The sequence below is a fragment of the Brassica oleracea genome, chromosome C6 (assembly GCF_000695525.1).
Source record: "Brassica oleracea var. oleracea cultivar TO1000 chromosome C6, BOL, whole genome shotgun sequence".
Classification (NCBI taxonomy): domain Eukaryota; kingdom Viridiplantae; phylum Streptophyta; class Magnoliopsida; order Brassicales; family Brassicaceae; genus Brassica; species Brassica oleracea.
In genome coordinates this window covers 34,484,400-34,497,473 of record NC_027753.1, presented here as the reverse complement: position 1 = coordinate 34,497,473, position 13,074 = coordinate 34,484,400, and the positions used below count along the sequence as shown (strand labels likewise).

At 35.8% G+C, this 13,074-nt stretch overlaps 2 protein-coding genes across 2 annotated transcripts; both read left to right on the top strand.

The window, feature by feature from the left end:
• Positions 1-6,967: 6,967 nt before the first annotated feature.
• LOC106301068 (probable WRKY transcription factor 36) lies at positions 6,968-9,449 on the top strand. Its single transcript, XM_013737376.1, has 4 exons — positions 6,968-7,272; positions 7,794-8,345; positions 8,446-8,559; positions 8,888-9,449. The coding sequence occupies exons 1-4, from the start codon at positions 7,210-7,212 to the stop codon at positions 9,308-9,310; spliced, it is 1,152 nt and encodes a 383-aa protein (XP_013592830.1). The 5' UTR covers positions 6,968-7,209; the 3' UTR covers positions 9,311-9,449.
• Positions 9,450-9,534: 85 nt separating this feature from the next.
• On the top strand, positions 9,535-11,546 carry LOC106301067 (SNF1-related protein kinase regulatory subunit gamma-1-like). Its single transcript, XM_013737375.1, has 5 exons — positions 9,535-10,051; positions 10,132-10,484; positions 10,561-10,827; positions 10,891-11,063; positions 11,136-11,546. Exons 1-5 carry the CDS (start codon positions 9,871-9,873, stop codon positions 11,416-11,418), a joined length of 1,257 nt encoding a protein of 418 aa, XP_013592829.1. The 5' UTR covers positions 9,535-9,870; the 3' UTR covers positions 11,419-11,546.
• The last annotated feature ends 1,528 nt before the right edge of the window (positions 11,547-13,074 follow it).

Sequence of the window (13,074 nt, the reverse complement as noted above, 5' to 3'; positions counted from 1 at the left end):
TGTATTAAATCAAAAACTTTTTTTGCTTTATTAGAACTTGAAGGAAAACATTGTCGAGTTTGTTTGGCTCGAAAGCACACATCACAACTTGTAAATAAATGCTCACTATTGCTACTACTAGTATTATTATCGCCTGAAATAATTCCCGTAACATGAGATGATGGATGACCCATCCTATTATGCCACAAAACCAATTCTGTCTGCAAGCTAGTCTTCAATGAAGTCATCGTCTCAATCCCACGAAACCGGTACAACCCCTCTCTCTCTCGTTCACCCGCTCCAATCAGCATCCTCGTAGTTCGATCTTGCAAAATTACCAACTTATCAGTGACCTGTCCGATTAAGAAACTGTCTGTAACAAGTTGTCTGAAGGAGATCAAATTAGTATGAAAGCCATCAACATAAAAAACATTTTGCAGACGCAACCGCGGAGTCAGTTGGATTGTTCCATGTTTTGTTGCACAAGCATTAGAGCCCGCATGCAACATAGCTGGAAGTGGTGATATATCACGGATATCAGTGAGCAGCTCGATGGAACCTGTCATATGGTGTGTTGCCCCTGTATCAAGAATCCATAATTTTTCATCAATCTTACCCCCAGAAGATGCAGATGTTTTGCCCGCATTGATCATATGTTGCACAATGTTCCACTGCTCATCTGAAAGTCCAGTCAACCCCACACGATCGCTTTCTGTAATCAGGCCAGCCGAGCTCATTCCAGCTGAATTCACACTTGGTATTTGAGTGACATTTTCTCTTGGGTTAGAGCCACCACCACGTCCACCAGAGAGGTTCTGAGTTCCTCTGCCTCCGACCCTTGGTTGCGGTTTATCAGGCCACCATTCTGGATACCCGATGATTTTGAAACATGAGCTCGCAGGTCTTTCTTCCCGCAAGCTGTGCACGTTCTGTTGAAGTCACGGTTACCACGAGGTGGCTCCATTTGAGTAGTTCCTAGTCTTGTAATGTCTTTAGTCCAGACACTTGCAGGAGATCTGGAACCAGTTGACGATGGAGCTTGAGTCGCGAAGCTCATCACTGGAGGCTTAGTAATTGCATTCAAACGAATCGTCTCATTCTGCACGATTGTCTGATACACACTGTCAAGATCTGGAAGAGGTGTTATTGCACACAACTGAGATCGGATCACGCCATGAACTGAATCATCCAAGCCCGAAAGAAAATCATGTATCCTTAGAGTTTCTTTCTCTTTCTCGTGAGCTGCATTGAGGTTGCACTCACACTTCCCACATTCACATCGTTTGGACTCCATACATTCTGAAATTCCATCCCATATCTTTGTCAAACGCCCAAAATAGTTATCAACGCTTGAATCGTTTTGCTTGCAAGTAGCTAAGGAATTTCGTAGTTGTTGAAGTCGAACACCACTTTTAATAGAAAATCTCTTCTTGATAATGTCCCATAAGTCCTTCGCAATCTCCCGAGTTGAGATTGTCGACCTAATCTTTGGCTCAATTGTTTGTTTGATCCAGCCAACAAGGAGGTGATTGTTGGCCACCCAATCTTCTAGATATGAAAAGCCTGCTTCTGGTTTTGGTATACTTCCATCAAGGAAACCAAATTTCTTCCGAGAACTAAGAGCCATACGGAAATTGATAGCCCATTCATCATAATTCAAACTGTTGAGTTGAGGTTGTGATATGATAGCACCGGGGTTATCGTTCGACGATCAGTCATATGGCGATATTGTTTTATATTTTGGATTCGCAGCGACAATCGACATGATGATAGTTGATTTCGGTTGAGAAAAATGACCGAAAGGCCTGTTTTATATGAAAGAAAAAAAAAGCTCTGTTTTCAGAGATGAAAAATAGAGATAACAAAGAACGTTAACTCGTAGAAAAGTCAACGTCGTAAGAAAATTAGGTCTTTCAGATCTGAGGTTCTGATACCATGACAAACTTTGTATTGGAAAATAATGTTCTATCTCATTCATCGTTGGCCCTTTTTACATATATATATACATACAATGTTTCTTAAAAGGATATTCTCTCAATATGTTAAATATAAGGATATGGAATATATCCTAATAATTTTTGTCTGAATTGTTCTAGTGTTAGATTTATTGGTCAGTTCCCATTTCCACCAAACTTAGCCGGCCGGATCCGAGTTTGAAAACTGACTTGTGAAATAATACTATACCAAATTTCTCGTTTGTTTTGCTATGTTTTTATATAAAAGTAAGTTGACATAAAATAATTTAAATTGACTTCACCATTATGATAAATGATTATGCGATAGATTCTGACGCACGACGTGGTAGATCATTGACCATAATGTCATAGTTGTGTAATATAAAAGTTATTAATTATATAGATTTCATTCTAGCTGAGATATAATAATGGAAAACTAGATTTTGATCCTCAAAACGAGGATTTATTTTTTTTTTTTTTCAATTGACAAATATTTAGTAAATGTCACATTTCATATATTTGTGTTTTATAAACTTAAACTTTTTATCTTTCTTTATTGTATTTCATTTTAAATGACTATTTATGTTTAAAAAATTAAACTTTATTTTTTTAATGAATTAAGTTGGTATAACTCTGATAAATTAATTTTATTATGTGGTTAATATTTTTAATAAAAATAATTATATATTTTTAATAAAGATTTATACTTTTCAATGAAAAAGTCAATTTTTTTTATGAATGCTTAAATTATATTAAGAAAAGAAAAAAAATTAAGAATGGTTGAAAAAAAAATTATTTGAATTTGGACTCAATGGCCCAAAAGAAAAAAAATGTGAGAATTAGATCTGATTTCTTAATCGGCTCAAATGACCCAAGAAAGATCTGATGTGGACAGTGGGATGGATCCGAAAAAATGGTCCAATATAGATGTGTTATTAATATTACTTGATTGCCCTTAATGAAACATGCAATGTTAGTAAGGAAATGACAGACTAAAATAAAAAGGACAATAGGATTCTGCTTTAATAGTATAGATACCCTAGGATAGCACTAAAAAAATTTATGTCACAAATATATACTTTAAAGATCAAAATGAACAAAATGTTTCACTAAATAAGTAAATATACATTTATACTAATAAGATTAATTAATCTAAACTTTAGGGTTTAGAGTTAAAGGGTGAGAATTGAGATTGAGATTTAAAATTTTATAAAATAAAAAATTTAAAAAAAAAAGTTTCAAAACAGAAAACTTTAAAAAAAAAAAATTTTAAATTTCAAAAAAAAATTTAAAAAAAAAATTAAAAAAAAGTTCGAATTTGAAAACATATAATCTAAAACTATAAAAAAAAATATTTTTTTTATTTTTTTATATTTTTTATTTTTTATATATCTAGGGTATAAAGGTTATTTTACCTATTAAATGAAATATTTTGGTCATTTTTATCCTAGAGTATTTCCCTTAATTTTAAGTTTCTTGAAATTTCGCTTATTAATTCATGAAGAACATGAGATTAGTCAACTACGTTATTCACTTATTTGTATACAGTTTCAGTTAGTGGTCATGTAAATTCAAGAATTCAGAATTACAGATTCGCCTTCATGGATTTGTGTAACGAATCTATCATTGGTCGCCTTTACGGAATTAAACAACTGTATATCGACTATGTGTCTTCTTCTCATTGGAAATTGCATCCCTGCCCGGACAGTGCTGTCAGCACTGAACATGCGCGAAACGGCTGTGTATAATGCCCCCTTTGCGGTCTTACATAGGACCGGTTAGAGCAGGATCAGTTTTATGTTTTGACTGACATATCATTAGACCTTACAACAAAAAGAGAAGTTTTATATTTAATTGCATATAGAACTAAATTATAAAAGAAATCATTGAATAACAAGAAAAAAAAAACACTAAGAAATATGAAATTGACATTTTTTCTTTTTAAAATTATATATAGTTTTTTTTTTGACATGTATATACGTTCAAGTTATATACATCTAAAAATTAAATCATCTAGAACAGAAAATTAGCTTTATATATTTTTATACTTTATGATTATATAAAGTTAATTTTCTGTTCTAGATAATTGAATTTTTAGTTGTATATAACTAAATCCACGAACGTCCTAATTTAGAATCTCTTAACCAGAATTGGTCCACGAAATTTAGGTTTAGAAAAAAAAAATAGGTTTAGAAACAAATAAATGTTATCTTGAGCCCATAATCTTTCTTTTCTTTAAATAAAATAAAATTTAGCCTTCCAAGAGACATTGAACTCAAGCAAGAGAGAAGAGAGAAGAGAGAAAAGAGAGGGAAAGTAGATCTCGGTGTTGGGTTCGGCGTACGGCCGGCGCGTGAGCGTGCGTGCCGTCGCCGGAGCCCATTGTCCTTCAGCATAAATTATCTGGCCTTTGTCTCCTCCCTGTCGCCTCCGGCGTCCGCCTTGTCTAAGCTCTGGCCAACCACCACCCGTGGCGTCTCTTTTTTTGGAGTGAAAACGCGGTTGCTTGGAGGTTATGGCGTGGTGAAGACGCTTGTAGTGTGGGTTTTGATTCTGGGAAATGGAGACTTCCACAGCTCTGTCGCCGCCGGCTTTTGTTTCCGGGAGGTGGTAGTTTCTTCAGCTTCACCGTCGTCAGCTCTAGTCTCCGGGGGGTGAAGGCTACAACAGCTTTGCGTCGTCGGCTTTAGGTATTTCGTTGCGGTTCTTAGAGTTTGGGTTTCGATTATGGATCGAGTTGGTCTTATTTGTCTCTCTAGTGTTGGAGCTTTGACCTTGTCGGATGAGATCTCGAAGAGCGATGAAGCTCTCCGACGGGTAGACAGAGTTGGAAGAACAGAGATGGTTTCGGAGGAGGCTCTGCGGGTTCTGAGCTCCGACGAAATGAAGTTGCGGTGATGTGATTCCGGCGGGGACGGTCAAGTCGAGGCGGGTGCGACGCGTGTCGTTCTGATAGCATAGATGCTCCCACGTGTCCAGCAGCCAGCTTCCTTGACGCGTGACTCGGCCGACGTCGCGCGGGCTTTTAATGCTTGGGCTGACGGCCCGGTTAATGGGTCAGTTTGTTGCCTTTTGGCTTTTGGGCCTCTGGCCTTTTGATTATGTTGTTGGGCCTTGGGCTGTGTACTCTGAGCTTGGCCCGTTTTATCAATTAAAAAAAAAAAACTATTGACGGAAAAAAAAAAGAGACACTGAGCTCAAGCTTTTGATTTTTCCCTTAGAGCATGAACATCAATGATCTCTCATGCAGATTCTCAACAATAAAGAATTGAAAAAAAATGCAAAACAGTAAGGAAAGAGAGAGGGATGTCTTTTTAAGAAGAGATTTTTTCTATGTGGGAAGAAACTTATTTTTTGCTGTCAATTTATGAATAGTCAGATTTTTTTTTATGGTTTTAAAATTATATGAGAGACTTTTTATAGTACCTTACCACTAAATGATGCTCTTAGACTGTTATCAACAGAAAGAACTAGCAACTTTTCCGTTAGAAGTGGCCCTTTATTTCTCTAAACTTCATCAGGTCGGAGCTTGTAGTTGATATCTAGCACCGGCACTGAACTCATAAACTTGAGCCCATAATCTTTCTTTTCTTTAAATAAAATAAAGTTTAGCATTCCAAAAAACACTGAGCTCAAGCTTTTGCTTTTTCTTTAGAGCATGAGCATCAATGATCTCTCATGCAGATTCTCAACAATAAAGAATTGAAAAAAGTGCAAAACAGTAAGGAAAGAGAGAGAGACGTCTCTTTAAGAAGAATTTTTTTTACATGGGAAAATACTTATTTTTTGCTATCAATTTATGAGTAGTCAGAATTTTTTTTATGGTTTTAAAATTATACGAGAGACTTTTTATAGTACCTTACCACTAAATGATGCTCTTAGACTGTTATCAACAGAAAGAACTAGCAACTTTTCCGTTAGAAGTGGCCCTTTACTTCTCTAAACTTCATCAGGCCAGAGCTTGTAGTTGATATCTAGCACCGGCACTGAACTCATAAACTTGAGCCCATAATCTTTCTTTTCTTTAAATAAAATAAAGTTTAGCCTTCCAAGAAACACTGAACTCAAGCTTTTGCTTTTTCCCTTAGAGCATGAGCATCAATGATCTCTCAAGGAGATTCTCAACAATAAAGAATTGAAAAAAGTGTAAAACAGTAAGGAAAGAGAGAGGGACGTCTCTTTAAGAAGAGATTTTTTTTACATGAGAAAAGACTTATTTTTTGCTGTCAATTTATGAGTAGTCAGAATTTTTTTTATGGTTTTAAAATTATACGAGAGACTTTTTATAGTACCTTACCACTAAATGATGCTCTTAGACTGCTATCGACAGAAAGAATTAGCAACTTTTCCGTTAGAAATGGCCTTTTATTTCTCTGAACTTCATCAGGTTGGAGCTTGTAGTTGATATCTAGCACCGGTACTGTCCCTATCTGGATAACTTCATCAGGTTGGAGCTTGTAGTTGATATCTAGCACCGGTACTGTCCCTATCTGGATAATATACACACCTGCATGTACAAAATATCAAAGAAAATAAAGAACTAAGTATTGTTTCATTTGATCTTTTAGGTCATCTATTACCTATGCCACAATATTCATCTGTAGAATTCTGCAACCATAACTTCAATGTAAACTAAAGACACAAATTTCTTTCGTTTAGACGGTATAAAACACACAAATTATGTATAGATCTATAATCCGATATATCCGTACGTACATGTCAAAAGTAAAGACTCGTCCTAGTTACCAATAAATTAACATAATGTCTACAGCGTTGCTATAATAACCATGATGCAGAAGTAGAAAAATATTATAAAGTGTTTTACCAAAAATTATTATAAAGTATTATGATTCATGATTTGGACTGCAATACAATTTGAATTATTATTATTATTATTATTATTTATTATTATTATTATTATTATTATTATTATTATTATTATTATTATTATTATTATTATTATATTATGACAATAGACATTATTTATTATATAATGAGTCGTCGGTTCGGGATTATTCAAGAATCGAGACGAAGTTGAGAATGATTCCAATCAGAGCTGGTAACATGGTGATGATCACCAATAGAAAACAATATTTTAAAGTTTGTGTTTCCTCTTACGAAAATGCAGAGTCAATGTAGGCTCCTGGCTCTTTATAAGAAGCTACAACTCTGCAAATAATTAAAGAGAATATATTACTCTCTTTTTTTCTTGCAACCAAGAACAACCGAAAGAGCGGATCCAACTGTTCTCAAGATCTGAATCATAATATATAGTATGATCAAAGAGAAGATCAGTTCATGTGTTCATCCTTCCGATGGTATAGTAGAATCTGATAAGGTAAAAGGAACAAACTATATCTTGATTTAAGATTCTGTAATCAGTTCGGGTATGGCTGTTTTAAATCTTCTTCTGGTGTTTTATCGGTGAAAATTTTGAATTTTAGATATACGCATTCATATAGTGTACATATAAATATATGTAGTTCATACGTTTGTTGATTGTTCGAAATCAATACACACTTACTGCATGTAATAAAAGTCAACCTGCTTGTTCTATAAAGAGTTGAGGATATTCAGATTTATTCAGGTAAATGAAATTCAAATATTCAAAAATATTCGGATTGGATAGTTTTAATAACGCAACGGGCACATAATACAGGTCAATAATGTCGATACAATATATATTCTTCTAGTATTCGATCTCTGTTCATCTCTACAGACTGCTCACTTTTGAGTGTTGAGTTACGAAGAAATCAATGTTTAGAAAATACTTGGATAAAAAAAAAAATCACATGTAAACACAAGTAGTATGAAGGTGAAGCCATTAATGTAAGCAATTTCTACTCTGGATATTTACAGGAAGTGGAGCTTGACGCAACAAAAGCCAAGTTGGAGAAAGTTAGAGAAGAAAATGAGAAGTTAAAGCTTTTACTCTCCACGGTTCTGACTGATTATAAATCTCTTCAAATGCATGTCTCCAACGTTATCCGACCACAACATGAAGCTTCAATGGAGCTAGACATTAATAGTCACGACGATTTTTGTGTAGATGTATCTCTTAGGCTTGGAAGATCAGACCTGAATGTCTCCAAAAATGTAGATGAAATAGATAAGATTAGTCTGGACAAGATTTCTGATGAGATCAGTGAGGGGTCCGATAAGAAAAGATCTGCACTCGGTTTAGGATTTCAGATTCAAAGTTGTGAAGATCCAGATACTGATCCAACCATGAAGTTAGACTATCTTTCCAAGGATTTTAAAAATACAAAAGCGGATAATAAATGCATATCTTCGAGAAAAGATATCAAAACAGCTAGAAACGAAGATCATCAAGAGGCTTTGGAAGTACGTGAACATCCGGGTTTAAAGAAAACAAGGGTTTGTGTGAAAGCTCCATGTGAAGACCCATCAGTACGTACCAAGCCACCGAACGATATGTTATATATAATAGGTCTATTTCTTTCTTTATCTTAGACGTGACATTTCTCATAGTGCTATTGATGTTAAATAGATAAACGATGGTTGCCAATGGAGGAAGTACGGACAAAAGACTGCAAAAGCGAATCCTCTTCCACGAGCCTATTATCGCTGCTCCATGTCCTCAAATTGTCCCGTTAGAAAACAGGTACAAAACATTCTACAATATTTTACAATCCTAAATTAAAACTGGCTATAGCTATGGTAATGGCAATATTGATTTCATCTTATAAAAGTTGTGGTAAGTGGTAACTGATACTTTTTAATTAAAAATAATCAATGGTAAATGTGATTTATGTAGACCAGTTCATGGTGGTCCAGTGGTTGAAGAGAGACTAGAGGGTCCTCCCACTGCGATCTTAATCATGGTTGGCCACAGTGACAAGCATTTGGCTCTTCTATATAGATCCCAAAAATTAACATGGATATTACTCCAGATGAAAAAGTGTGACATATGTGAGAATGTAACTTTGTAGGTGCAGAGATGCGGAGAAGATGATACCTCCGCTTATATGACGACGTACGAAGGAACTCACGACCATCCGCTTCCCATGGAAGCAACCCACATGGCTGCCGGAACTTCCGCTGCCGCCTCCTTATTACAATCTGGCTCCTCCTCCTCCGCAAGCCTAAGCTATTATTTCCCTTTTCACCACGTCTCTTTCTCCACCACTAACGCTCACCCCACGGTAACACTTGACCTCACACGACCAAACTATGATCCCAATCAATTACCAGCCCACTCTTCACTCAGCTTCTCCTCCTCCTCCTCTGATCGTCCATCCCCGTCAAACAGTCATACCTTGAGCTTCAGTGGCTTGAGATCACAAGCTCCATTGACTAAATATTCACAAATGGCCCCTTTATCACATCAAACCAAACTTTCTGGACAGCAATAACTATATACATTTTTTTTTGTCATATTCTTTTAGAAATTATGGACTTCCAACTCAGTAAAGTGATAAACATCAGCAACCCATGTGTTAGATATTGTGACAGCTTCTTATTTAGTGTCAATATGAAATATTCGTCAATCTCTTTATTAGTCACATCATTCTTATATGAATTATGAGATCAGGATCAAAGTTCTAACAAGGAATATAGATGACTCTATTCTGGGTCTAGGCCCATATCATGCAATATGTAATCTCTCTCTTAAAAATCAAGCCCATCCGAGTCAAAAGGCTCCGATGGCTTCGCTGTTCATTATCTGACATACGACCGCTTCACGGAACGAAACGTGTCAATAAATGAAGGCGCGCATAACCGCAAGAAGAAGTTCCATCTCCGACACGTTGCGTATCCAAACCACGAACACACACCCACTGTTTCTGTTTCTTTCTCTTATTTTTTTTTTTTGTAGAAAAAAACAATTGGCGTTTTCACGTTTTCGAATCTGGAAATCACTGTAGTAGATTGCTGTTGAGTTATCGATTTGGTGTTTCTTCACCAAGGTGATATGGCGGAAAGTGAGAAGAGTCATGTGGATAAGGAGATAAGATCGTCTGTTTCGAGCTGCGAAGCCTATTTCGAGAAAGTTCAGTCGAGGAAGAATCTTCCCAAATCTCTTCAAGATACCCTAAACTCCGCCTTCGCCGGTATCCCCGTCTCCTCCTTCCCTCAAGTTCCCGGCGGCAGAGGTACAAATCAAAACTTTACGACTCACTCATCATAGTACTCTCCGCTTAGATCGTCTTTTGTATGTGTGTGGATATCACAGTGATTGAGATTCCAGCGGAGACATCTGTATCAGAAGCAGTAAAGATTCTATCAGACAGCAAGATCCTCTCAGCTCCTGTGATTAACAAAGACCACGAGACCTCCCTAGACTGGAAGGAGAGGTACTCAGGAATCATCGACTACTCCTCAATCATCCTATGGGTGCTGGAGAGCGCAGAGCTCGCCGCAATCGCCTTATCTGCCACGTCAGCGGCGGCTGCGGTCGGAGCTGCGGTCGCTGGCGGCGTTGCAGCTGACCGCGGGATCGGGAAAGATGCTCCGACCGCTGCTGATAGCTTGGGGAAAGACTTCTATCAAGTCATTCTCCAAGAAGAACCGTTCAGATCAACCACTGTAATTTTTTTTCATTACATGACAATGACATTGATTTGGTTATGATATATGTTTGTTTGTGTTGTTTCTTTTTCAGGTTGGGACTATACTTAAGTCTTTTAGATACGCTCCTTTTCTTCCGGTGTCTACCGAGAGTTCAATGCTGAGTGTTTTGCTGCTACTCTCTAAATACCGGTTAAGAAATGTACCGGTGATTAAACCGGGAGAGCCGGATATCAAGAACTACATTACTCAGTCTGCGGTTGTTCATGGTCTTGAAGGCTGCAAAGGAAGAGATTGGTTTGATCACATCTCCGCTCTTCCTATCTCTGATCTCGGCCTCCCTTTCATGTCTCCCAGCGAGGTAAGACATCAAAACTCTTCAAGTTCGGCAACACGAGTGAAAGAGGGCTTGTTTTGGTTTTAGGTGATTAGCATTGATAGCGAAGAGCTTATTCTTGAAGCGTTCAAGAGGATGAGAGACAACAACATTGGTGGCCTTCCCGTTGTTGAAGGGGCGAACAAGAAGGTTATTGGGAACATAAGCATGAGAGACATTAGATACTTGCTTCTACAACCTGAAGTCTTCTCCAACTTCAGGTTTGTTCTTCTCATTACAACTTCACTTTTGGGGTCAAACTAAACTGTGTTTTTTTTGTCTATGTCAAAAAGGCAACTTACGGTGAAGACTTTCGCGGCGAAGATTGCAACGGCGGGGGATAAATATGGTTCAGCGAGTCTTGCGATAACATGCAGGCCTGATTCGACTTTGGGGAGTGTTATAAACAGTTTGGCTTCAAGGTCGGTGCATAGGGTGTATGTAGCGGATGGAGATGAGGATGAGCTGTATGGGGTTATTACGCTGCGGGATGTGATCTCTTGTTTCGTGTCTGAACCTCCCAACTACTTTGAGAACTGTCTTGGCTTCTCGGTTAAAGAAGTGCTTAACCGATGATGACCATCTCTTGTTTCTCAGTTTCTTGGTTTAGATTCTGAAGTTGTTTGTTTTTATAATCTAATTTGTAAGCCACTTTTAAAGTTTTAAAGTTTCTGTCTTAAATGTTACAAAGCTTAAATTGTGAATTATGCATTAAGTTTGGAACTTTTTAGATTCGATGAAAGTGGATTAGGATTAGGATTAGGATGGGACATGAGTGTACCTAATTGGTTTGGTGTTAAAAGTGTCATTAAACTAAAAACAAAGAGAGCAACTGGCGATAAAAGAAATTGGAAACTTTTGACCCAAAAAAAACGAATTGGAATTTTCTGAGATATATATATATATATAGGAAAATTTTCTCCAGTAATCATTTTTAAGTTTTTGACACAAAAATGGTTTTCAACAAAGAAAATAACTAAAATAACATTTTTTATTTTAAAAATTTTAATTTTAATTTTTTATTTTTTTAAATTTGAAACCATATCCCAAAATTTCACCCATTAACTCTAAACCCTAAGTTTAGATTAGTTAATCATAGGTTAAAAATTTTTATCTTATAATAAAACTTACTAGATTCTATATGTTTTATTTTAATTTTTATATTGGTAGTTTTCTTTTTAACCATAATTGTGTTTTTTTGTAATCAAAATCAATTTTATAAAATAATATCAATTTAAAAGAAAATCTTATAAAGAGACCAACTAATTATATACAACAATTAGGTACCTGCTGTCAAACTATACTGTACATCCAGCATGAAAAATATGATTACTTAGCTTTAGTTGTTGTATATATTAGTCGAGCATACATCTGTCATTTATTTATTTTTGCATGCTCAATTAAACTGTTTATTTTACCAAAAAAAAACATGGACTATTTTTTTTGTTTTTACAAAACGTCGACTATTATGTGTATGAGAAATGAGTCATCGAAATGTTGGAATTTGTTGTATCAACCGGTTTTTTTATTAAATGTCCTTAATAGATTTGAAATTGATAGAAACTTTGGTTTAGCCAAACCACTTAATTACACGTAAAAGATAAGAGTAAAAGAGATAGAGGAGACACGTGGGGGGAAAATATAGATGTAGTTATATTTTATAGTTATACTATTGGGGTTTGCCTACGTTGCTAACATTGATATGGTTTATCTATAATTTTATAATCTAGAACATTTTTCAACAACATTTTAAAAAACAAAATATGTATAGATCATATGGAAGTATATTAATTTGATTGTAGTTTGTGCATAGTTATTATAAAAAAAAATTTAAGTTTAAATATATGCATGACAATTTGAAAGTGTAATAGCTGAACTGTTTATTATTTAACTGAAAATTATTAATTCTAATGGGATAAAAAACATGTTTAGCGAGTATGCTCATGTTCCGCTCTAGAGAATCATCAATTCATCATCCTCTGATTCATCACCTTCTCTCTTAACATGTACACACAAAAAGTGGAAACAAATTCATAGTGAGGGGAACTTGTTGTTTTGGTACCTCAGTTTGCTGAGAAAACGAAGTATTTTGAACTGAGATGATCTCATTATCTTTCTCGCATCTTGAATACTCGTTTAGATATCTCTGCATAGTTATATTTCTCGCATCTTGAATACTCGTTTAGATATCTCTGCATCGTCCAAATATATATATATGGTTTGTTAGTTGTT